General features: G+C 39.2%; 1 protein-coding gene across 3 annotated transcripts in view; it reads left to right on the top strand.

Annotated features, from left to right (window-relative positions):
* The window catches only part of SGCZ (sarcoglycan zeta), a 726,451-nt gene that overhangs the window by 533,297 nt on the left and 165,641 nt on the right, over positions 1 to 27,513 (top strand). Inside the window, exon 1 of one of the 3 annotated variants that reach the window (XM_075258763.1) lies at positions 10,843 to 10,900. The exons of the other annotated variants lie outside the window; for them this stretch is intronic. Coding sequence (XP_075114864.1) covers positions 10,898 to 10,900 — 3 coding nt within the window. The 5' untranslated portion in view covers positions 10,843 to 10,897. Of the gene's footprint in view, positions 1 to 10,842; positions 10,901 to 27,513 lie in introns of those variants that run through there. 3 annotated transcript variants of the gene reach the window in all.

Raw genomic sequence — 27,513 nt, 5'->3', positions numbered from 1 at the left:
GCTCATACTAGCGGTAACGATGCACAATATACAGCTAATATAACCTAATTTGCATAAACACCAAAAGTGCTTATGTTTTTGAAATGACTGAATGGATTGGGATGAACAAAACACTGCAATGAACAAAACACCACAATGGACAGGGTAGTAGTGCCTAATAAATGCAGTATGTCATTGGGCTTTTTAGACCTAGCGATTGGTCTTCGTTAACAAAACTCAAATTTTAAGCAAATCAACACAATATAACAACATGATAACAATATACTTAAAAGTTAGAATTCACCATCCCTCAAAGGGTGGTCACTCATTGACACTAATAGGATAGATGTCACAACAAAGAATAATCTTCCTATAAGCAAAGGAGTAGCAATGTAGTAATGGTGTTGCATGCCAATTCCCAGTGTATGAGAAGCCTGCTGCTCTTTCACACTAAAGTCCCCTCTCCTGCATCTCATGGCCATTAAAAATAAGATTTATCCTTTATCTGATCCCTGGGTTCGGCAGCATTCTAAGTTTTCATTGTATACTGTCATGTAGAGATGTACGATTTTTTACTTGTTCACAACTTGGATGTTTCTTCAACATTGTATAGCAGTATTAATAATATACAATGTGGACATTATATGGCACCATTATTTGCGCAGTGTACACTCCTTTCATAACACGACTACTGTATCTTGACACTGTATAGTATCTCATCCTACTCTGGGTTCTGATTGTTACTGTATATCCCATTTTAGTGACTAAGCTTTTATGCATGATATCACCATAGAGAGCTGCTCTTGTAAAAATGACTGGCATGCAATTCTATTAGACTTCTTTGAATGCAGAAAGATCCTTGAAGTGCTGGAGTCGATGGTTTGGGATCATGACCTAACATTTATCACTCTGCTAAATTGGGATCGACTATTAGGCAGCTTCTTTTCCAACAACTCCTTAATAATGTTGATAAAGAGTTAACTTTTGCAGTATTTGACGTATTGGATTTGCCATCTTCATACATTTTGGCACATGTTATAATTGCAGAATGACGTGTTTCTTGGTAGAAATTACAATGATAGATCAATTATTAATTACACAAACATGCCACGGAATAAGATCAGGGCTCAAACCAAGCTTTTAGCGAAATTGTTTATTGATTTTTAAATAACACATAAAATGATGAAGGAAAATGAAGAAAAATAGATTGTTATATATTTGTATACATAAATTATTTCCAATACTCCAATGGCTTATTGGTTGCTTTACTGGTTGGTAAGAAATAAAAACAGACTCTTCCTATCAACCAGTATTATTTGTCAATTTGAGCCATTTACTGAAACTAAGTATAAAGTATCATCTTTTCATATCTTTCTAAGTACAGAACCTAGATTCATGTTATGTCGAAATGCCATTGCTTTATTCCCAGGGCACACATTAGTTGGTACTGTTTGAGAGGTGGGTGCTGGGGTTGTGTATGTGAAGGAATAATTGCCACAACTATTTGATTTGTATGCATTGGTGTGTGCAAGGCACTATGTGGGAACACTATAGAGAACACTCATACCAAATCAATGCAATAAGATAAGATAAGACAAGATAAGATAAACCTTTAATAGTCCCACCATGGGGGACTAGTGCGTTACAAAAACATAGATGATACAATAATAATACAAAATACAAATACAAAAGCTCAAAGGTAGAGACATTACAGGGACAGTAGGTACAGATAAAAAGATAAAGGTAGAGGTAAAAAAATAGTAGTAGGGATATCACAAATTAAGGATTTTTCAATATCTCAACATACTAGAAAAAAATTGATGGGCGTTTTTAAAGGATTGTGGCTAACCATATAAAACCTGGAGATAATACTTAAATACATAGATAACTGGGTTGGTTAGAAAAACTTGCTCATAATATTAACACTTTTATAACAGAGTTGCTCAAATCTGTCACTATTGGGGTCACACCCCAACAGCCTGACAAATGAAGAGTTCCAGTATTCCTATCCATGGTGGCATAGTCCAATTCTTTGCTGTGAGACGGGTTAACACCTTGGAGACAACTCTTCAGAGAGGTCTGTTTTTTTATGCTGCATTTTAGGCATACTTAGCCAGCACATTTATTAGAATATCTAGATATCCACCTATATAGTGTAAATCTATACATTCTCTTCTGTAGTGATGTTATAACCATTGTCTTAATGTTCATTACTTCTGGCAGTTTGTATTTCTATTTAAAGTGGCAGGTGCATTTAAAGACATCACAGAAAATTAGGAAATTGTGTGTCGTAACTAAAAGTAGGGGCAGGGGATAATCATACACATTAGGGAGAGTGTGTGCCTACATAGGCATACGGAGACTTACAAGTCATTCCTGCTGCGCTAGGGATTATGGGTAAAAAATATGCAAATTTATAATCCAGGATGTAATTAGGAGAACAGTGCCTCTGTATGCTGCCCTCTAGGGACAGCCCCCCTAACATCATGCATGACTCAGCTAATAAGCCTACTGATATGATGCGGGGTTTATTGCCAAATTAATATGTCTATTCCAAAAGGAACAGATTCCCAGCTATGGACAGCGCTGTTTCGGTGTTTTGGACCTCCTCAGCATAGCGCAGGGATACTAATTTGGCAGAGTGAGAGATTATAGACCAGGGTCAGGGGGTGAGTTAAACACAATGTCAAATAAATGATTACAGAATAATAGTAATATAATAGTATACAGTATAATATAAATTCTATCAGTGGTTATAATAGGTATCTTCCTAATATGCCATATTTAAAATCTAGTTAAATAGAAATATTATGCTGTAAAGCCCATACTTTATCTTGGTATCACTAAAACAAACTAGTCTGAAGTTGCTTTTCTATGGTCAATACAGGACAGACACGAATGTTCTTATATTTATGTTAGGATATAGGAATAGCAAAAACCAGAGCAGATATTAATTTTGTAAGCAAAAATTCTGAATGCAAATCTAATCAAACAAAAGGTGCTCATCTTTGAGTTTTCTCAATGCATGTGTTTCAAAGCTGACATTTCTTTGTACTTTGTAGGAAGACTTCAAAAAGAGTTACAAACCAGATGCCAGACAATATGGCACATTTGATTTCATGCTGCTTATTGTGTGCGTGCCCCTGGCAACTTTTATTGGGTCAAAATTTACAAAAAGAAAATAGTACAAAAAATACATTGGCTAAGTAACATTTTGAAATCAGAAATCATGAGTCTTATTCCATCATATATTGTGTATTGCTAGCTCCATACAGAACACATTACTTTCTAGAACACAATATAAAATACACTGTCCTTATTGTATGAATGTTTTGTATTATATGCTGTAAGAAGTCAAAAGCCAAATAATGGTCCTTGATATATTTGAAGATTTTTTCACAATGGAAGTATCTGTTCCCCTTAACAACACCTTCATATTCAAATAACTTTATATAGGTGCATAGCATAAATATAAACAAACACAAAATTCTGCAGCACTCTGTGGAGGGTGATAAGACATATGCAGACATTAAGTACATGAAGTCTTAGCTGTATTACTGCTATAGTCATTATTAGAGATGAGCGAACAGTAAAATGTTCGAGATTCGATATTCGTTTCGAGTAGTCCCTCAATATTTGACTACTCGAATCGAATATCAAACCCCATTATAATCTATGGGGGGAAAATGCTCATTTCAGGGGTAGGCAATGTTCGATCAAATTACAATTACCAAGTCCACGAGTGAGGGTCGGGCTGGATCCTCCGAGAAGTCTTCTCCATGCAGCATCCCCGCGGCGTCTTCCAGTTCTTCATTCACTCTGCCAGGCATCGGGCCTGGGCAGAGCTGACTGCGCATGTCCGCACTACAAGCGGGCATGCGCAGTCGGCTCTGCCCAGGCCCGATGCCTGGCAGTGTGAATGAAGAACCGGAAGACGCCGCGGGGAAGCTGCACGGAGAAGACTTCTAAAGGTAGGAGAAGAACCAGCGTTGAGTGGCCGACTGTATAGCATTCGGCCAATCAATGCTGGTTCTGCATCAAACTTTTACATTCAAATAGCGAGTGGTACTCGATCGAGTACGAGTATTTTGAATACCGTAGTATTCGATCGAGTACCTACTCGATCAAGTACCTACTCGATCGAGTACTACTCGCTCATCTCTAGTCATTATCATGTAAATGTGAGGTTCTTAGCAAACTATTTGATCACTATTTGATACATTTCTGCCACACATATCAATGATATTTCCCTGTATAAATTGTGTATTAAATAACTTTTAGTGTCATGTCCAACAATCTCATGATCATAAGATAGAATGGAATCCTCTGGGCTTCTGCTATTTCAACAGCACTGCTGAACTGAGAATGGGATTATATAATTTCAAAAAGTTATGTGTTATTAAACTAATTTATTTTCCCACAGTCCATATTTGGTTAGTGTTTTGTATACATGTAAATCATAATTTCTAAGAATTTATTATTTTATTTTTTATGTTCCACATTACTGAATTTCTTAATTATTTCACATTTGTGAAATATTCATGCACATGCGGCAAACGCAACCTCATCTAAATATATTTTCAGTAACGTTACTTAGTGATTTTATTTCTATTTTTTTGTTCTTTATTCCTTTTTTGTTGAGTTTTGAGACACGGTTTTAGCTTGTTGGTTATTAATACTAATGACTCTGATCATTATACTTCTAATAGCTCCTCACGCCTCCTTCTCTTCATTTATTCTGTCATAGCCTTCTAAACTTTTTCAGTCATCTTCAGATAGCAGCCATGTTGACTTCATGCTCTCATCTTTGTCAATAAGCACCAATATAATAACAATGACAAGCTGTAAAAGAACATTGTGAAGGATCTTGTAAATAATTACTTAAATAGCCTTAATTTGGCCTGAAAATGTCTCGTAAACAACTGTAATTGTGGTCTAATTGTCCCGAGCCCTGATCAGCATCGCAGGTAAAGTATCTCTCTGCTAACATATATTTACATGAGGCAAACAAGTTGTATTTTGTATCAATTTGAAGTAGAAAATTAAATACATTTTGTTAAGGTTTTTCAAAATTGCTATTTAAAATGGAAACCAAAATGTAAACCTAAATGGATCTCAATTATTCTCTTTATGATAATGAGTTTTCAGTTTAGTGTCTGCTATTTTCATCTCTTATAGTAAGAACCAATCGAAACCTATCCCAAGTAAAACATATAATTCAGTAATTATTTACATTATAGAATTATGGCGTACAGTGAACCTTAAGTTAAATGATTACTGGAATTACTAGTTGTAATAATATTAAAGATGATTCTTGGCATTTAAACCATTGATGTGGAGAGATTATAAATTACTGGATAAGCTTATCTGTTCTGAGTGTGTTTTTAAAAGATCATTTTTTTCTATACATATTATTGCATTTTATGTTGAAAGTAAGCTTCAAGTAAGAAGTACATTCAGACAAAGCAGATAATTTTAAGGGGTAAAATGATAATTTAACCCCTTAACGCTAAATCACGTACAATGTCCGTCAGGGAATGTGGTTAGTTCCCGCATTCCCACGTACCTGTACGTGATGGAGATCGCACGGGCTCAGAAGCAGAGCCTGTGCGATCTCCATGGGAGGCCGGCTGTATCTGACAGCCAGGCTTCCCCTGTAGCAGCAGGGACGGTGATTGCACCGACCCCCCGCTGTTTAACCCTTAAGGTGCCATGATCCATAGTGATCATGGCACCCTAGGGGTTTGGCCGGCTATAAAGCATGCTGCCGGCTGCATAAGGAGTCTGTGTTAGCTGTAATTTACAGCTACACGCTGCTCCTTAATCCCTCCCCCCATCGGAGTGAGCTCAGATGGGGGGAGGGTTAACCCCTTGGATGCCGGGACGAGAGGAAGCTAGTCTATGCATCTGCATAGCTAGCTTCCTGTATAGACTTGCAATACACGTGTATTGCAAGTCTATAGTTGGTATAGAACCAGCGACCCTCTCTGATCGCTGGTTCTAGTGTGCTTGCAGCACAAATAAAAAAGTGTAAAAAAGGTTTTTTTTTAAAAAAAAAAAAAAAGTGTGTAAAACAAAAAAAAAAACATAGTTACATTTCTTGTAAATCTGGAAAATCGCTGTTACACTTGTAAGCCTTGTAACGTCCAAAATAAATTAAAATACAATCAAAAGATGATGCCGATATAAAGCAGAGATATGGGAGATATTTATTACTGTATTTGGGTGGTATAACTATCTGCCTGAAAAGCAGAGAATTTCACATTTTGAAAATTGCAATTTTTCCATCAAATTTCCTATTTTTTAATAAGTAAATACAAAAATATTGATTAGTGTTTACCACTAACATGAAGTATAATGTGTTACGAGAAAACAGTCTCAAAATCACTTGTGTAAGTTAAAGCGTCTCAAAGTTATTGCCATTTAAAGTGACATGTCAATTTTGAAAAAATAGGCCTGGTCCTTAACATACTTTTGGGCTTTGTCCTTAAGGGGTTAATACTAAACACCACCGCCCTGCCTAACTACTAAATAACTTATTTTAACAAATATATATATATATCTGCCCAGATCACTTGGGTGGTCATGTGTCAGCCCTAGTCACATTTTCTGATATCCCTGTTACATTCTGTCTCCCTGTTTCTGGAGATGGAACATCACCAATATTAAACTTCCCCACAGTCCATCATACTTAACACAGCAATACTGTAGAATTCCTGTATAACTATTCAAGTCTGCCTCTGCATCCACCAAGATGCCATAGTAATCGGATGGCTACTGTAAGCTCACTGCTCAGGAGCCCTACTATGAGCTTAATGTGAGTAGTAGTGGTGGGGATTAGCATCATGTGGAAAGACAGAGGGAAATAGGAGGGACACGAAAGGTTGAAACTTACAATCAGAGAGGGCTCTCATTGTGGGCATTACTGTCAGATATTTGCTGTGTAAAATATTTGGCTATGGCATCTTATCTGCTTCTGAGTTTGTACCAGTGCCATTATAGAGTTACGGCAGAAATGGGGTTAATTTACTTTCAAAAAGCATCCAGAGAAAATTTGATGCTCCTGAGCAGCCCCTTCACCGGAGTTTTTCTTTTTGGATTTTACAGCCCCATTCCAAGGGTTTTATACATAGTTTTGAAATCAATTATTACATTTTATTTGAAGCAAACTACTTATAACCTGCTGCAGCGGAATTTAGGGTTACACTGTGACTTTTTGCAGTGCTAATAATTGAGTTCAACTATTGAATGTCAGCTACAACTGCACGATTACATGTAACTTAAAGAGGATGAGGAATTCCCCCCAGTCCTTGTCTATGGAGTAGGGGAGGCGTTCCTCACCACTCAGAACTAGATTGGGGGAGAAGAATAATTCTGTCTTCATGTGTGCCATGTTTGCTTTTTTTTGCGTTTTTGCCTCAATTCTACCACAGTTTTTGTAGATTGTTTTAAAAATCACATTGAAATGATAATATAATAGCAAAAATCACAAAAAATGATTATGGGAGCAATGGCAAAAAATGCATCAACTCTTATGTTCATTCCCTTAATTTTGTTAATTGATAAAAATAAACTAAGGACATTTCTATTTTTTAACACATTCTTAGTTTGCCTTGTTGTTTCTGCACCTACCTAAAACGTTTGCAGTCTACTATATATCCATAGGCTATGCCATAAATGCTTGATAGGAGCTATTGTTCTATACAAGTTCTGTATATGGAGAGATTCATGTATACAGTACAGACCAAAAGTTTGGACACACCTTCTCATTCAAAGATTTTTCTGTATATTAATGACTATGAAAATTGTAGATTCACACTGAAGGCATCAAAACTATGAATTAACACATGTGGAATTATATACTTAATAGAGATGAGCGAACAGTGTTCTATCGAACACATGTTCGATCGGATATCAGGGTGTTCGCCATGTTCGAATCGAATCGAACACCACGTGGTAAAGTGCGCCAAAATTCGATTCCCCTCCCACCTTCCCTGGCGCCTTTTTTGCACCAATAACAGCGCAGGGGAGGTGGGACAGGAACTACGACACTGGGGGCATTGAAAAAAATTGGAAAAAGTCATTGGCTGCCGAAATCAGGTGACCTCCATTTTAGACGAATAGTGGATTTCAAATCCGGGTCATATGAGAATGTGAACTTTGTGACTATGAGACAGGGATAGCTGTACAGGCAGGGATAGCTAGGGATAACCTTTATTTAGGGGGGAATGTTATTAAAAATAACTTTTTGGGGCTCTATCGGGTGTGTAATTGTGATTTTTGTGAGATAAACTTTTTCCCATAGGGATGCATTGGCCAGCGCTGATTGGCCGAATTCCGTACTCTGGCCAATCAGTGCTGGCCAATGCATTCTATTAGCTTGATGAAGCAGAGTGTGCACAAGGGTTCAAGCGCACCCTCGGCTCTGATGTAGCAGAGCCGAGGCTGCACAAGGGTTCAAGCGCACCCTCGGCTCTGATGTAGGAGAGCCGAGGGTGCACTTGAACCCTTGTGCACCCTCAGCTCTGCTACATCAGAGCCGAGGGTGCGCTTGAACCCTTGTGCACACTCTGCTTCATCAAGCTAATAGAATGCATTGGCCAGCGCTGATTGGCCAATGTATTCTATTAGCCTGATGAAGTAGAGCTGAATGTGTGTGCTAAGCACACACATTCAGCTCTACTTCATCGGGCTAATAGAATGCATTGGCCAGCGCTGATTGGCCAGAGTACGGAACTCGACCAATCAGCGCTGGCTCTGCTGGAGGAGGCGGAGTCTAAGATCGCTCCACACCAGTCTCCATTCAGGTCCGACCTTAGACTCCGCCTCCTCCGGCAGAGCCAGCGCTGATTGGCCGAAGGCTGGCCAATGCATTCCTATGCGAATGCAGAGACTTAGCAGTGCTGAGTCAGTTTTGCTCAACTACACATCTGATGCACACTCGGCACTGCTACATCAGATGTAGCAATCTGATGTAGCAGAGCCGAGGGTGCACTAGAACCCCTGTGCAAACTCAGTTCACGCTAATAGAATGCATTGGCCAGCGCTGATTGGCCAATGCATTCTATTAGCCCGATGAAGTAGAGCTGAATGTGTGTGCTAAGCACACACATTCAGCACTGCTTCATCACGCCAATACAATGCATTAGCCAGTGCTGATTGGCCAGAGTACGGAATTCGGCCAATCAGCGCTGGCTCTGCTGGAGGAGGCGGAGTCTAAGATCGCTCCACACCAGTCTCCATTCAGGTCCGACCTTAGACTCCGCCTCCTCCAGCAGAGCCAGCGCTGATTGGCCGAATTCCGTACTCTGGCCAATCAGCACTGGCTAATGCATTGTATTGGCTTGATGAAGCAGTGCTGAATGTGTGTGCTTAGCACACACATTCAGCTCTACTTCATCGGGCTAATAGAATGCATTGGCCAGCGCTGATTGGCCGAATTCCGTACTCTGGCCAATCAGCACTGGCTAATGCATTGTATTGGCTTGATGAAGCAGTGCTGAATGTGTGTGCTTAGCACACACATTCAGCTCTACTTCATCGGGCTAATAGAATGCATTGGCCAATCAGCGCTGGCCAATGCATTCTATTAGCGTGAACTGAGTTTGCACAGGGGTTCTAGTGCACCCTCGGCTCTGCTACATCAGATTGCTACATCTGATGTAGCAGTGCCGAGTGTGCATCAGATGTGTAGTTGAGCAAAACTGACTCAGCACTGCTAAGTCTGCATTCGCATAGGAATGCATTGGCCAGCCTTCGGCCAATCAGCGCTGGCTCTGCCGGAGGAGGCGGAGTCTAAGGTCGGACCTGAATGGAGACTGGTGTGGAGCTATCTTAGACTCCGCCTCCTCCAGCAGAGCCAGCGCTGATTGGTCGAGTTCCGTACTCTGGCCAATCAGCACTGGCCAATGCATTTCTATGGGGAAAAGTTAGCTTGCGAAAATCGCAAACTGACAGGGATTTCCATGAAATAAAGTGACTTTTATGCCCCCAGACATGCTTCCCCTGCTGTCCCAGTGTCATTCCAGGGTGTTGGTATCATTTCCTGGGGTGTCATAGTGGACTTGGTGACCCTCCAGACACGAATTTGGGTTTCCCCCTTAACGAGTTTATGTTCCCCATAGACTATAATGGGGTTCGAAACCCATTCGAACACTCGAACAGTGAGCGGCTGTTCGAATCGAATTTCGAACCTCGAACATTTTAGTGTTCGCTCATCTCTAATACTTAACAAAAAAGTGTGAAACAACTGAAAATATGTCTTATATTCTAGGTACTTCAAAGTAGCCACCTTTTGCTTTGATTACTGCTTTGCACACTCTTGGCATTCTCTTGATGAACTTCACGAGGTAGTCTAAGGTAACCCTGATCTATAATGCTGACCTTAAGATACAACACAAGAAACGGTTGCTGCCCAAATGTAACTTATGAGAAGTAAAGAGAGGTTAGCCATTCACCTTATAAGCTACCCCTGAGAAAACACCAGCTAGTCACTAAGGAATAAGCTACAGTAAGCTACATAACAACTGCACCTAGAGGTAAGAAATAACAGAAAGAGAGAATTTTTGCTTATAGCAATGTTATTCTACTGAATGCAAAGCAACGTTCACCAGTAATGATTTCTTTTTTGCTCTAATTTTACTAAAGAAATTTTATAATTAAATTCCATAGATATTTCACAGATAATCAGTGTATCAGATACGTTTCAGGCACATCAGACCTTGATATATAAAAACCTGAAAGATAAATGACAAGTAGACGTAAGAGTCATCTCATTATAATTGCTCCTCCAGGAGACTTACCCTTAACTCTTTTTAACACTTTCAAACAGTTTTCAAGCTGACACATGAAAGGTCTGAGGAGGAACAAAGTACTTTGCAGCTAAAAGAGAGTGTACGAGCAAGCCTTTCTAAGACATATGGTAATTATGGTAATGAAAAAATGAACTTTTCTTATCTGCTATTCATCTTGATTAACTTTCAACAGTGAATTGTAACATCAATTTACCTTGAAAAGTGTTATCTTGTTTCATTATAGACACAAATGATATAACCTTAGTTTTTGACAAATTAAAGAGGAAGGGGATTATTTAGAAGGGTACTGTATTTTGGAAAGTGGTGGTAATAGGTTTAGTTTTTTTTTGTTTTTTTTTTAGACAGGATTCTACAGAACTAGTGAGGGATGTTTTCATATTAATTATTAATTCATTTGTGAATGGTGTGTGGTTGAATGAACAGGTGCCACACTGTCTACTAATAAGTATTTGGACACCTGTGGTAGAATATAAAAATAACATTTATTCATATCCAATAGTAGGTAGAACCCAGCAGATGTTTCCTTATGGATGCTATTGATCGACACAATACTCCCGGATACCTGGTGAAACTCCTGGTGTATGTGAGCCATTGGTTGGGTGCGGTTTCTCTGGCCAGCACTCATCGGTCTCTATCTCACAGTTTCGGGGGTCTGCCAACTCTGGGCATATACCAACAATCACCGTTCACCTTCCACTTCGTAATTACATTGGCCACTGTCGATTTTGGGTAATTCAGTTCGCTTGCTATGTCCCTTAAGGATCAACCATTTCTGTAATACCCCACAGTTACCCCTTTCTTTAAAGTGGATAACTCTGCACTTCATGGTATCTTGCATGCAACTAATGCCAATGCACTAATGCCACTACTGTTTCCTATTAAATGGCAGAAGGCGCAACGTACATCACGACTGCAGATATCTTCATTTGCATGGTTGTCCAAATATTTATTGTTAGACAGTGTATATAGAATAATGACATCCCATTGGTAACGTAGCTGACAAAACATAAAACACAGAGTTAAAAGTTTAATTTTTGTTATTGTCCAATTTTACAACATACTCTGCCTCTGCACATGATGTTGTCTATCTTCTGCTCATAGTGTAATATAACCCAAGCTCTTGTGTCTGTGTCAGTGTCAGGGTATTGTTTTGTTGTCAATGAGTCGATTGTCAGATGTATAAAAAGTGAACATTTAACAAAATTACAATACACCCCATGCAGGTGGCTTAACTAAATCAGTTTAAAGCTGGTTTAATATTCTTCACCATTATGTGATACTCTGTTTGAAGAGTAATAGGATATAATGTAGGCATTTCCATAACCAAAGCCAATCTATTTGATGGCAATATGAATTTGTACTGTTAGAGTAAAATATTGAATACATTTGTTTGTTGTTAGTATCTGGCAACATGTCACCTAACAGTATAGTCATTGGAAGTAGAGGAAACATTTTCTAGAATATAGTGGGTTTTTTTTATTTTGTTTTTTTTTTTTTTTGGGAGGGTTTTTTTTTTTTTTTTTTTTTTTTTTTAAGCATTTGGCACCAAGGGAACACAAGTATTGGGCAGTACTATCATGTATGCCATGCATGGGGAATCAAAGATACATTAAACTGTGGGATAGATTCTATGAATGTTTGTTGGCACATAATACATTCTGTGGAATTACTTAAAGGTAATGTGTTACCAAAAATTGCTTACTTTTCAAATCAAGTTTTTAAGCCAAACATATTTTTTTATTCTATCTATCTAACTATCTATTATGATTTACATAACAGACAAGTCAGACAGTATTACAATAGAGGTTAACGCCTATAGGAAACATCACATAACACCTATTATTACATCCACTGCTGACAATAGATGATGCTACAACTTATCAACTCCCTGTAAAGGGCATGTCTAGAAAACTCTTCTATAAACCTATAGATGCTTCTGACCATGACTATGATGCAAAACATATTAAATTCAGTTAGCAGTGCAGAGAAAAAGTCAAGCCCCCCATAACTTTGTACAGAAAATAGATTAAAGAGAATCTACAATTAGAAAGTAAAAACAGATGTAAAAATATTGATATATTTCACGATAAAGCTTCAAAAAATGAATAAAAATGGTTATATATTACTTTTAATGGCTCTTTCAGTGAGTGAACCCTGATGACTGCCTTTATTTATAATATTACTACAATGTAACCATCTCTCAATAGAAAGAGATGCCACCAGATCTGCCTCTTACTATTCCATCACCCCTGCAGGGGTGGGGCAATGAAGATGGTATATAAAAGAAGTATTATATCCTGAATAATAGGGTTCATCTGACATGTGCTTAAACAGAGAGGAGACATTTAGAAGGGTAAGGAAAGAATAGATTAACAGTAATTAATCGAGTGAAATGTCTCCCTGGATGGAATATTTTAGTTTTATTTGCGCTGAACAGTCAGGATAAAGGCTTGAAATAATCTAATTTTGTTGGCAATTCAGGAGCCCCTAAAAATAACTTTACAGGTAAATCCATTTTTTGCAGTTCTATCTACTGGACTGTATTATTCTCCCCAGATACAATATACATTTCCAGTTCAGGAAATGCCTCCATCAATGCAGCTTCAATTATTAATAAACATACTCTTATACAGATTGGGCTTGCAAAGCATATTGCTAGGTATAAAGTCTTGGTGTTTTTTTTAAAAAATAATAAAAAATAGTGATGTTTAGACTTACACTATACTTTGCTATTCTAGACATTAATATTGGATAACTGTAATATTCATCTCATATTTCAGCTTTTGTTCTTGACAAAAGCAGTTAGTGACTGCGCAATCCAAATCTTGCGCATGCGCTGTTCCATCTGTATTCTTTTCATGCCCCTTGCTTGTTCAAGAATAGAAAAAGGATGGCTTACAGCACATGTGCGAGATTTGGATTGCCAAACATCGCTAGCTCCTCTTGATGCCACTAGTTGAAGTATTTTTGAAGAACAGGGAATTACTGAAGGGCGGTAAGGGGTAGAGCTCCTGATGACGCAGCTGTACTCCCCTTGTGCTCCATAAAGGTGATCTGCATTTGAAAAATTGTTTAAAAAAAAACAAACAAAAAAACCAAAAAACATCTAAATGAAGAAAAAATAAGAGGTATGTCTGGAATTTATAAAGGCTATTTGAAGATATATTTATTTTAAAAGTGATTTTAGCAATGATAGATTCCCTTTAAACTAATTGAATCCATGTCAGACTTGTATATATGTTTCCTACCAGACATATGTCCATCACCCATTAGGCTACTTTAAAGTAAAAAATGATTTTTCAGCTTTGTTCACATTCACTGTAGCTAACTGTGCAATTTTATCACCAAGATATTTGTCAAGGTGACTAAATGTATCAGATATACATGTTCAGTACTACAGTCTGTTTAGGGGATATGGTTCATGGATCATTGAGTTTTTTTGGCATTAGAATCCTGTAGCATGTCATACTAGCTTACAATCTGATTTAAACAAAGCATGTAATAATATAAAGTGACAGAAAAGAAATATTGAAATCCATTAAGTTTCAATATGAGAATTGTCATCTTTCCAGGCCTCTAATATCAGATCCAAACTTCTGTACGTGTAGTGGCTGGAAAATAAGCAAATGGGACAGCAGCCACCTGAGTTTGGCAGATGCTACATTTCATCAGTTACAGTGTTTTACATGGATATTCCGGGCATTCTTCTACTATGAGGTGCATTATACAGAAATCCCTAATTAAACGTTCTATAGAACAGAACATTTTAGAATAATTATGGGCAAATTATGTACAATCATTATCCTATTCTTAATGCAATATATACAGGAAAAAAATCACATACACATGGAATGGATTTCTGTTATTGCCACATGATATCTAGTAAACACAGGAACCTGCATTAAATGGGTTGTCCAATTTCAGCAAATAAATGTCATTGCTTGGATAGGGAAATGTTATACAATTTTGTAGATCTTTGCCTTCTGTAATTCATATACATATGGTGTGCTCTGCATGGCTCTCATTGTGGAGATGAGCAAGTGGTGTATGGATACATAGTAAGTCTATAGCATGGTGTGCCACATGTAACAGTATGAATGAAACTCTATAGCTTAGCTGTTTGCATTTGGAATATAAAACATCCACCCATTGCAAATTGTATGCATGTAACTGGATGTTCATCAGTATTTTGCTTTTTTTGCAGCATTCATTATGTAGCACTGGGTAAATTTATGGCTTATCTGAGTATCTAAAAAAAATCGAAAAAAACACAGATATAGATAGATACAGTGGCGTAACTACCGCCATAGCAGCGGATCCAGCTGCCACAGGGCCCTGGACATTGGGGGCCCGGTGACAGCCGTTACCGCTGCTATCATTATACTCGGGGGTCTTTTCGGATCCCCGAGTATAATGATTGGCAGATCGGGAGTGTTAAGAAACATAAAAAAACATGTTACTTACCTCTCTATGATCCTGCCAGGCTTCCTTCCTGACGTCTCTGACGTCACATGAACCCGGCCTGGGTCCCGGGTCAATTTCCGACGTCATTACAGAAGGACGGCAGAAGCAGACGGCAGTGGAGAAGAACGCGTATGAGCTGGGGGACAGGTAAGTAACAGTAGTTTTTTATGTTTTTATTCCCCCGGGTCTCCGATTATTATACTCTGGGGTCTAAAAAGGGGCCACTAAGGGACAGAGGCCACTAAGGGACATAATACTGTGTGCAGGGGCCACTATGGGGGATAATACTGTGTGCAGGGGCCACTAAGGGACATAATACTGTGTGCAGGGGCCACTATGGGGGATAATACTGTGTGCAGGGGCCACTAAAGGACATAATACTGTGTGCAGGGGCCACTATGGGGGATAATACTGTGTGCAGGGGCCACTATGGGGGATAATACTGTGTTAAGGGGCCACTATGGGGAATAATAGAACTCGCAGAAATGCGTAGGAGGGGATCGGCCGAGGTCTTCGGCGTCAGTGTCGGTCGGGGGGGGGGGGGGCATGTTAAAAGTTCGGCCCAGGGCCCCGACATTCCTAGTTACGCCACTGGATAGATAGATAGATAGATAGATAGATAGATAGATAGATAGATAGATAGGTAGATAGATAGATAGGTAGACAGATAGATAGATCTGTCGATTTAAAGACAGATATAGATGGATGGATGTATAGATAGATAGGAGAAAGGTAGATAGATAGATAGATAGATAGATAGATAGATAGATGATAGATAGATAGATAGATAGATAGATAGATAGATAGATCGATAGATTTGCGATAGATAGATGAGACAAATGGATATCTGGGCTATTTGCATTTACCTAATTTGTTAACCCCCCAAAAAAACTCCTTCCTTGCGTTGCTGTAAAAATATCCTGCAAAATTAATAGGAAACTTGACTATAATAGTTATAAAAAGATAAGAAAAGACAAATATAGCAATGAGCAGAGTGCAAGGGCTGGATTTGTCGGACGGTGATAAATGCTTCCCAGGTGCCACTGTCAGTACAGGCTATGTGTAGAATAACTATTTAAATCAATACACAGTTTTACTGTTTTCCATTATACCATTATTTTTTCTTTCTCTTTCCTAGAAAAAGTCATTTTAAAAATAAGAAAGCTGGCAACTTCAATTTGTGTTATTTAATCTTGGCACTAGGCTTATCTCTATAAATTTCTAAGTGTGCTGCTAAAGGTGCTTGGATAGTAAAGCAAATGTCACTGACCACTCATAAGGTTTCCTTGGCTGCAGCAGGCAGCAGATGGCACATTGGAATACATGTACTGTATATAAACAGCAGCAGCATCTGGGCTTCCAGTTGCCTTGCTTATTGGTGTCTCTTATTTCCTAGATTTTATGTATTCATACAGCGGTGGCTGTGAATCTACCATATGGACCAGCTCTGGGATTGCTACTGCAAATAGACAGTGTAAAGCAGCTAAAATATTCCAATATAACTTATCATAAACTAGAGAAGGCTTATAATAAATGCTTTTCCATAAAGCAAATTGGGATTTTGAATATACAGTATATATTCATGAGCCCTCTCTCTCTCTCTCTCTCTCTCTCTCTCTCTCTCTCTCTCTCTATTTATTATATTACATTAAGGTTATTATTACATGTTGTTTTTTCCTTTCGACAACAATATCTACCACATCACTTTTAGGGAGAATAGTGTGTCTGTTGGAGGCACCCTGCAATGGCACACAAAGTTGTCAGTATAAAATTATATAAAAGATAGGGATTCCATGTCATAGCTCACAGGGTTTGTGTATGCTGTGATATTGTCTGTCTGAACCCGAACAATGAATAAAGAAAATATATTCTAATATTCTTATATTCTATCTTTGACAACATATATGCAAAACTTGCAAATTTATCCTAATTTATTATCCTTCTGGTTAAAAAAAGGACTAGATTATAGGGTAATATCAAGAGTCATGTCCATTATGATTACAGGAAACATGAAATATATTCCCATTGGTCTAGAGTACTGCTTCCTGTTTGGTGTTTGTCAGTTTTGCAGCCATAGTAGCATTCCCCTTTTTCACATTTTAATACTTTAGAGGTACCGTATGACTTTTTGTCTTTTAGATAGATAAAGCACAACAGAGGTGCTGAAAGATTAAGAATTCTGAAAAAAAATTATTATGGCACTCTGTGTTATCACCCATAGGGGGACAAATATTAGTACTCTAGGGAGACAAATATTAGTATGATAATCCATCCTCGTATAGTTTGCACCTTGTCGGCAACATGTTTATACTGGGAATATTTACAAAGGATATATATTGTATCTGGAGTGAATATTCATAAGAATCAATCATTGATCTGTAAGAATGGACATTTAGTGTATTTATGTGTCAGGTAATTTAATTAAACTTAAAGAGGAGCTTTCTCATCCTTGGACACATGCGGTATAATACACGGCTAGAAAGCCAACAGTGCCATGAATTCAGGATTTTCCATTATATACCCCCACTGAAGAGCTATCAATGCTGTTACAGTAGCTCTTCAGTGTCAGAAGGGTATTTCTGACAGTCTATGAGGAACGCCCCTCATCACGGTAGTGTCTATAGCACTGTACTGTGAGAGAGGGCATTCCTTACTGCCCCTACTCCTGATAGTTCTCGTCCATAGACTAGTACTGGGGAAGGCATTGTTCACCGCTCTGCGTCATCACTGGGTGGTAAGGAACACCCCCATCACAGTACAGCACTATAGATGCTACTGTGAGGAGGGGCATTCCTGACTGTCAGAAACACCCTTTTGACGGTGAAGATCTTTGGTACTGGCACCAATAGCTCTTCAGTAGGGGCACTGAGCAGAAAAGTTGATAGTGCACTGAATTCAGCACACTGTCAGCTTTCTAGCGGTCTGTTACACCACATGTGCCTGAAGATGAAATATAGTAGACAATACAAAATACTAAGGAAGTACTAGATTCAGTGTTTCACTAAATTGAATACATAACAATAAAAATATATATTATATATAGTATTATATTGTCTTATAAAGCTCATTTTCTATACAGTTTTGCTTGCCAGATACTTTGTACAGTAACACTTCCAGGGATCGACCACTTGGTATATACTGTAATTAGTAAAGCCTGTATAATACCATTGGGAATAGCTGTAATTGCTAAGGTAGCATTGTTAATGCTTTGACAGACTTTCATAGCTACCACTGCCAATGAAGTTTGTATGTAATTCATACACCTACTGTCGCCTGATTCACAGAGTAGAAGACAAAATGGCAAGCCATGTATAAAATGTTATGGAATAAATTATGCAAAAGTCATATTTTATTATCTTCAACATGCTTCTGTATGAAAATTGATAGCATAGGTTGTTACTATAGATAAAGTCAACTAAGCCTAGGGCAATGTGCAGTCATCTAATTTTTTTTTTAAACATCACAGGAAAACCTAAAGGCCATAGAAACTCCAGGGACTTAAAAAGTCTTTAGTTGGTACAAGAGAAGTTAAAATACATTCAGTTCTAATTGAACGTAGCCTTCAAACTAAAAAATGATATGTTAATTTTTTGCAGAATTTGCCTGATTACAAGTTATATACAGAACTGGTTTTATTAGGTCTACAAATTAATAGGTAGGCACGTAAGATACAGAATCCAATATAAAATAGGACACAGATAAAAATAGAAGTGACACAGAATAGATCTCATTACGACTGTTGTAGTCTATTAGACCATCAAAATGACTACAACAGTTTGAGTAGAATATAATTTCAACCCTAATAGAATACTGTCCCTTTATTTTTATTGGATACTAGAGGGAGGACCCGGCTTCGCACGGGTATATTACATTTTATGTTTGTGTAGTGGCCCCATAAGAATTGTCCAATTTTGCACTGGTGTATTTTGTATGTGGTTTGTGTGTATGTCCATAAGCATCATGTGATTATGTGTATCTCATTTTGGATGTCAGTGAAAAACCTGTGATCAGTTGTTATGGATACCTGGAGTAAAGCTGTATCTAATCCTTCCCCGTGTAGAACAAATGTGTGCCTACGCGCGTATCTAATCCTCTGGAGTGTGGAACTGTGTGTAGACGTGTGTATCTAATCCTACAGCATGTGGTACTCTGTGCAGACGTGTGTATCTAATCCTATGGCGTGTACAACTGTGTGCAGACGCGCATATCTAATCCTCTGGAGTGTGGAACTGTGTGTAGACGCGCGTATCTAATTCTACGGCATGTGGTACTGTGTGCAGACGCGCATATCTAATCCTCCCCCATGTGGTACTGTGTGTAGAGGCGCGTATCTAATCCTACGGCATGTGGTACTGTGTGCAGATGCGTGTATCTAATCCTATGGCGTGTACAACTGTGTGAAGACACGTGTATCTAATCCTCCCCTGTGTGGTATTATGTGAAGAGGTGCGTATGTAATCCTACAGTGTGTGGAACTGTGTGTAGAAGCATGTATCCAATCCCCCGGCATGTGGTACTGTGTGCAGACGTGCGTATATAATCCTATGGCATGTGGTACTGTGTGTAGATGAGCGTATCTAATCCTCCCCCGTGTGATACTGTGTGCTGAGACGCGTATCTAATTCTCTGGCTTGTGGTACTGTGTGCAGAGGCATGTAGCTAATCCTCCAAAGTGTGGTACTGTGTGCACACACACGTATCTAATCCTCCCCTGTGTGGTATTGTGTGAAGAGGCGCGTATCTAATCCTTCGGCGTGTGGAACTGTGTGTAGACGCGCGTATCTAATACTACTGCATGTGGTACTGTGTGAAGACGCGTGTATCTAATCCTATGGCGTGTACAACTGTGTGAAGACACGTGTATCTAATCCTCCCCTGTGTGGTATTGTGTGAAGAGGTGCGTATCTAATCCTACAGTGTGTGGAACTGTGTGTAGACGCATGTATCCAATCCCCCAGCATGTGGTACTGTGTGCAGACGCTCGTATATAATCCTATGGCATGTGGTACTGTGTGTAGATGCGTGTATCTAATCCTCCCCCATGTGGTACTGTGTGCTGAGACGCGTATCTAATTCTCTGGCTTGTGGTACTGTGTGCAGAGGCATGTATCTCATCCTCCAAAGTGTGGTACTGTGTGCACACACACGTATCTAATCTTTCCCTGTGTGGTATTGTGTGAAGAGGCGCGTATCTAATCCTTCGGCGTGTGGAACTGTGTGTAGACGCGCGTATCTAATACTACTGCATGTGGTACTGTGTGAAGACGCGTGTATCTAATCCTATGGCGTGTACAAATGTGTGCAGATGCGCGTATCTAATCCTCTGGAGTGTGGAACTGTGTGTAGACGCCTGTATCTAATCCTTCGGTATGTGGAACCGTGTGCAGACGTGTGTATCAAATCCTTCAGTGTGTGGAACTGTGTGCAGAAGTGCGTATTTAATTCTCTGGTTTGTGGGACTGTGTGCAGACCCGTGTATCTAATCCTCTGGTGTGTGATACTGTGTGCTGATCTGTGTATCTAATCCACTGATGCGTGTATCTCAGTTTGGATATCAGTGTTGTATTGTGCATGTGGAGTGACCGTGTGTATTGCAGTTGGAATATGAGTGAAAGTCTTGCAGGTTTGTATTGGCTAAGGGGGGGGGGGCACTGTGTTTGAAATGCTGTATCTCAGCAACGGTACCTCCGAGCGAGTTGGAGTCTCGTCTTAAACCTTCCCGGATATCTGAAGTATCTCTGTACCAAATTTGGTGAAGATCGGTCCAGTCGTTTGGTTCGCATTAGAGCACAGACAGACAGACAGACAGACAGACAGACAGAAATTCATTTTTATAATATAGGGAGATGGTTGTTTTTTAGAGATGAGCGAACACTAAAATGTTCGAGGTTCGAAATTCGATTCGAACAGCCGCTCACTGTTCGAGTGTTCGAATGGGTTTCGAACCCCATTATAGTCTATGGGGAACATAAACTCGTTAAGGGGGAAACCCGAATTCGTGTCTGGAGGGTCACCAAGTCCACTATGACACCCCAGGAAATGATACCAACACCCTGGAATGACACTGGGACAGCAGGGGAAGCATGTCTGGGGGCATAAAAGTCACTTTATTTCATGGAAATCCCTGTCAGTTTGCGATTTTCGCAAGCTAACTTTTCCCCATAGAAATGCATTGGCCAGTGCTGATTGGCCAGAGTACGGAACTCGACCAATCAGCGCTGGCTCTGCTGGAGGAGGCGGAGTCTAAGATCGCTCCACACCAGTCTCCATTCAGGTCCGACCTTAGACTCCGCCTCCTCCGTCAGAGCCAGCGCTGATTGGCCGAAGGCTGGCCAATGCATTCCTATGCGAATGCAGAGACTTAGCAGTGCTGAGCCAGTTCTGCTAAACTACACATCTGATGCACACTCGGCACTGCTACATCAGATGTAGCAATCTGATGTAGCAGAGCCGAGGGTGCGCTAGAACCCCTGTGCAAACTCAGTTCACGCTAATAGAATGCATTGGCCAGCGCTGATTGGACAGAGTACGGAACTCGACCAATCAGCGCTGGCTCTGCTGGAGGAGGCGGAGTCTAAGATCGCTCCACACCAGTCTCCATTCAGGTCCGACCTTAGACTCCGCCTCCTCCAGCAGAGCCAGCGCTGATTGGCCGAATTCCGTACTCTGGCCAATCAGCACTGGCTAATGCATTGTATTGGCGTGATGAAGCAGTGCTGAATGTGTGTGCTTAGCACACACATTCAGCTCTACTTCATCGGGCTAATAGAATGCATTGGCCAATCAGCGCTGGCCAATGCATTCTATTAGCTTGATGAAGCAGAGTGTGCACAAGGGTTCAAGCGCACCCTCGGCTCTGATGTAGCAGAGCTGAGGGTGCACAAGGGTTCAAGTGCACCCTCGGCTCTCCTACATCAGAGCCGAGGGTGCGCTTGAACCCTTGTGCACACTCTGCTTCATCAAGCTAATAGAATGCATTGGCCAGCACTGATTGGCCAGAGTACGGAATTCGGCCAATCAGCGCTGGCCAATGCATCCCTATGGGAAAAAGTTTATCTCACAAAAATCACAATTACACACCCGATAGAGCCCCAAAAAGTTATTTTTAATAACATTCCCCCCTAAATAAAGGTTATCCCTAGCTATCCCTGCCTGTACAGCTATCCCTGTCTCATAGTCACAAAGTTCACATTCTCATGTGACCCGGATTTGAAATCCACTATTCGTCTAAAATGGAGGTCACCTGATTTCGGCAGCCAATGACTTTTTCCAATTTTTTTCAATGCCCCCGGTGTCGTAGTTCCTGTCCCACCTCCCCTGCGCTGTTATTGGTGCAAAAAAGGCGCCAGGGAAGGTGGGAGGGGAATCGAATTTTGGTGCACTTTACCACGCGGTGTTCGATTCGATTCGAACATGGCGAACACCCTGATATCCGATCGAACATGTGTTCGATAGAACACTGTTCGCTCATCTCTATTGTTTTTATATCTCCAAAATCCAACAGAAAGTTGGATGGGTATTGGGAGCTGAAAATGGCATTTCTAATCTTTTTGCTACTGGCCTTATGGAAAAAAAGTAATTTATTATTGAAATTTTTAACTCAGCATTACTGAAAGTGGACGAGCAAGTTGGGAAAATTTTCACTAAGTGTCAGATAAAATGTAATATACATTAAACTGAACCTTTAACTCAAAGTAAAAATGTAACTACACATACATAGTGTACAGATAACTTTTTGTATATTACATATTATGTATTTATGCCAATTGTTTTAGCTTGCTTTAAGGAGGACAGTAATCATATGATTTTCTAAACTTTTCAGAACACAATAATGTATGTATATAGGTGACTTTAAAGTTAACAGTAGTACCTAATATCAAGCAGTGTCTACAAATTTCCATTGTGTCCTTTCTTGCCATCCCCATTCATTGTACATGTCCAGATATGTGTATCAAGAGATAAGCTGTTCTTATGATATATCACAAAGTGATACACCATCTAGCCTTTATGCGTCTATGTGTGGTTAACCAGTGGTGTGCTGTAAACTGCAGCCTGTCAGTATTGTATTGGTATTTCTTAATTAGATCACTCCGCACAGAGAACTAAATGATCCTGAGTCTTTCTTTTTCTTTTTAGTTGCTATGACTCCTAATATCTTTCTCTATCTGCTACTATGACCTTGTATGTCTTCTTTCTTGCACTGTATTATCCATGCTGCTGTAACAAACTGAATTTCCCCATGGTGGGACTCTATTAAAGGATTATCTTATCTTATCTTATCTTATCGTATAAACAGGAGTTCATTTAGATTTATTTTCACAGACTATCTATTAGCTCCAAATACCAAGGTTTACATTATTTTTTGCTATATATTAGCCGTGTAAATAGCATTACGTGATAATTTCACAAAAGTACCTCTTACCTTTGTAGAATATAGGATGTCTGTTGCTAGGGGTTTCGTCTTCCATTGATTTGTATGCAGAGTTAGTAAGGTCACATGACTGAAATTCGGGTGTGTGTGGAGATTTGTTCAATTGAGTGAGGATGATACCATGTGATAGTGCGATCATGTGACCATGCGGTCACATGATTCGACCTTCAGCGATCCGCCCAATTAAGAGAGGTACTTTTGTGAATTTATCACGTAATGCTATTTACATGGCTAATATATAGTAAAAAGAATGTAAACCTTGGTATCTGGTGCTAATAGATTGGTTAAAAGGACGAAGTGGAATGCATCAGATCTATGTGGTTATGAGATATGAACAGATAAATGGTGCATAGCCAGTAATGGAGGAGTTGAATTGTGAGAGAAAGGATACTATTTTAGAGAATGTTGAATAAAAAATATCTTTATTATACACATAGAGACAGTGAGGCGTAAATGTTATTTAAGCAGAACTAACTCAAATATGGTATAGATTTCAAGATGTACAAAGTATACTTACCATTGTGGGTTAATTTTATGGGAGGGGTAATTAATTACTGGTGTTTTATAAACATGTGTTAGTTGAGACGTTAGTATGCCATGAGGAAGGAACGATTTCAGTTCCAAAACGCGAATCTAGAACCTACAATACTTTGTCATCTGCTATGACCCTCGGGTTACTATGGAATGATTTTTTAACAAGAAAATAAAAGTTACATTTTATACCGCCTGATTGACGCTGGATTCCTTTCCTATATGGCTGCAGAAATAGGACATGTTTAATAAATTGCAATCCTTGTATATGGCATGGACACATGGCTGCAAAATAGGGATGTTGTTTCTGGGACTATAGAAATGATTGTGCGTCTACTTTGATCCACAACTGTGGGTCATGTAAAAGAAGTATAATAGTTTAATCTATAGTAAGGCAAAAGGTTAAATTAAAAAATCTCTAGTGGTTTGCTTAAAGGTAACATGTCACATGTAGGTCACAGGTAGTCCTGTTTATGGGTAGTCTGGGCTTGTGCTGGAGGAATTCAGTAGAATAATATGAAGTTTTGTGGCAAAAGATTAAATATAACTTGTATGTCATTCATTTATAGCCGTGCCTTTTCTAGACTTAAGAATAAAGTAGGTGGTTCTAGCTGTGAATGAAAGCTATCTTTATATACATGTCATATAGGAAAGTCACAGAATAGGACCATCCATTAAAGATATACTGAATCTTTCCAACACAATATATTTTAATCTGTTCAGCATATCCTGCTCTATAATATTCTTCTTTTGGATTAGACACACTGGGGGAGGGTAAACTAATACCGACTAACTTTTAGACGGTGCAAATTTAGACTAGACAGTATTAAAAGGGTTCTCCCATCTCAGTGTCTCAGCAGGTTAGATAATATGCAGATACTTGTACACAATGGACTCAGTATTATCTGTGTGTTTACATAGAGGAATAACAGACTGGCCTTCATCAGCAAACTGCAATTTGCTGAACAATTGCCTGTCCTGCAGGCAAAAGCAGTAAGTGACGTCATTCATCCTATAGGTCCATGGTTATAGCAACGCTGTGTAAACAATGGGAGGAATAAGGTCACATAGCAGGAGAATAAAGCAGAATTTTGGTGGATTTTCTGGAGCGCTATGTAGAATATTAAGTTCCGTCCCTTTTCTAACAAGTCCTGACCACCTTACAGACAAGTCACAGAAACTGCTAGAAAGTGTAAAAAGCTTACAGAAGATGAGGTGTAAACCATGTACTCCAGTTTTTTAGCACAATTTACACCAGAATACTGGTATATACAGTCCTATGAAAAAGTTTGGGCACTCCTATTAATCTTAATTATTTTTAGTTCTAAATATTTTGGTATTTGCAACAGCCATTTCAGTTTGATATATCTAATAACTGATGGACACAGTAATATTTCAGGATTGAAATGAGGTTTATTGTACTAACAGAAAATGCGCAATATGCATTAAACCAAAATTTGACCGGTGCAAAAGTATGGGCACCTCAACAGAAAAGTGACATTAATATTTAGTAGATCCTCCTTTTGCAAAGATAACAGCCTCTAGTCGCTTCCTGTAGCTTTTAATCAGTTCCTGGATCCTGGATAAAGGTATTTTGGACAAACAATTCAAGTTCAGTTAAGTTAGATGGTCGCCGAGCATGGACAGCCCGCTTCAAATCATCCCACAGATGTTCAATGATATTCAGGTCTGGGGACTGGGATGGCCATTCCAGAACATTGTAATTGTTCCTCTGCATGAATGCCTGAGTTGATTTGGAGCAGTGTTTTGGATCATTGTCTTGCTGAAATATCCATCCCCGGCGTAACTTCAACTTCGTCACTGATTCTTGAATAGACTCCAAACAGTAAAAGAAAGGCCAGCTGCATCCAGATTGACTTCAATTGTCTCGGTACTCCAATACATATAAAATATAACTTTTATTCCATTTTCGTTAAAAAGTTACATAGTAACTAAATACATGTTCACAGAAGACGGCGACGCGTTTCGGGTGTGTCACCCTTCTTCCCAGCTCAACTGCTTCTACTGACACTCTTCCCTATATACTACAAAATCCACATGAACACGCCTACCACATTACATGTTTAACCCACTACGAACCATACATAATAATATGCATACATCACAACGCATATGCATTAACAGATGAACAATAGGTTATCCATATATGTGTATAATACATAATATCAAAAAACATTTGGAATATTCAACATTTAATAATCTTAAGTACCGTATCACTACCGCATATTCTCTATTTCATGGTATCTACCACACATCTCGTATACTATGTGTCCATACTCACCAAAAACGCACTTCCGCTAAGAGCTTCCATTGAATACTATGCTCCTCATTATTCCGGGATAACCTGACATGCGCAGATATTCCAACAAGTCACATGACCTATCACATGATACACAGCCCGGTAAAGTTTGAAATCTAGAGCTGCATAATGTACTATCTACACACTTATCCTACAGAATAAATCTCAACTCCAAAATCGGCATCCCTATCTCATAAATATAGACTTATAACATATTAATCTCTCCTAAAGAGACATTACACTTTAACTCAAATCCTACCAAAGTATAATTTATGTATTCAAATCTTAATAAATGTACGCTAAGTCTGATCGAATATTTAGACCATGAGGCTGACGTGTCTTCAGCCTCATGATCCAATAGGCTTCCCGCAGAAGGAGTTTTTTACGCCAGTTACCCCCCCTCAAGGGACGGGTAACGTGCTCCACTGCATAAAACCGCAAGTGCCTGATATCTCCCTTGTGCACATCAAAAAAATGACGTGACACTCCGGAGATGTTGTCTCGACTACCATTACTTTGTGCAATGTGCTCTGAAATTCTATTTTTCACAGGTCTTATTGTGCAACCAACATATAAAAGATTACATGCGGTACATTCTACTATATATACGACATGATCAGAAGCACAATTCAAAAACGATTTAATACTAAATTCATCTGAACCATCGGAGCTGCTAAACTTTTTTGTTTTATGAGCATACCGACACATGTTGCATCTTGCTCCTCCACATTTGTAAAAGCCATAGATGTCCAACCATGTAGTGGCCCTCATTTCATTATTCCGATATAAACTGGGTGACAACCTATTACCCAATGTACACCCTTTTTTGGCCACCACACGTACTCCTTCGCTCAGGATGCTACTCGTGATATTATCTTGTAGTAGAATAGGTAAATTCCGATAGAAAATGGACTTAATATCTGTAAACTGTCTACTGTAAGGTGTAGAAAACACAACCTGACTAGATTTATACT

This window comes from Leptodactylus fuscus, chromosome 1, assembly GCF_031893055.1.
Source record: "Leptodactylus fuscus isolate aLepFus1 chromosome 1, aLepFus1.hap2, whole genome shotgun sequence".
Classification (NCBI taxonomy): Eukaryota; Metazoa; Chordata; class Amphibia; order Anura; family Leptodactylidae; genus Leptodactylus; species Leptodactylus fuscus.
This window is presented reverse-complemented; position numbering and strand designations above follow the sequence as displayed.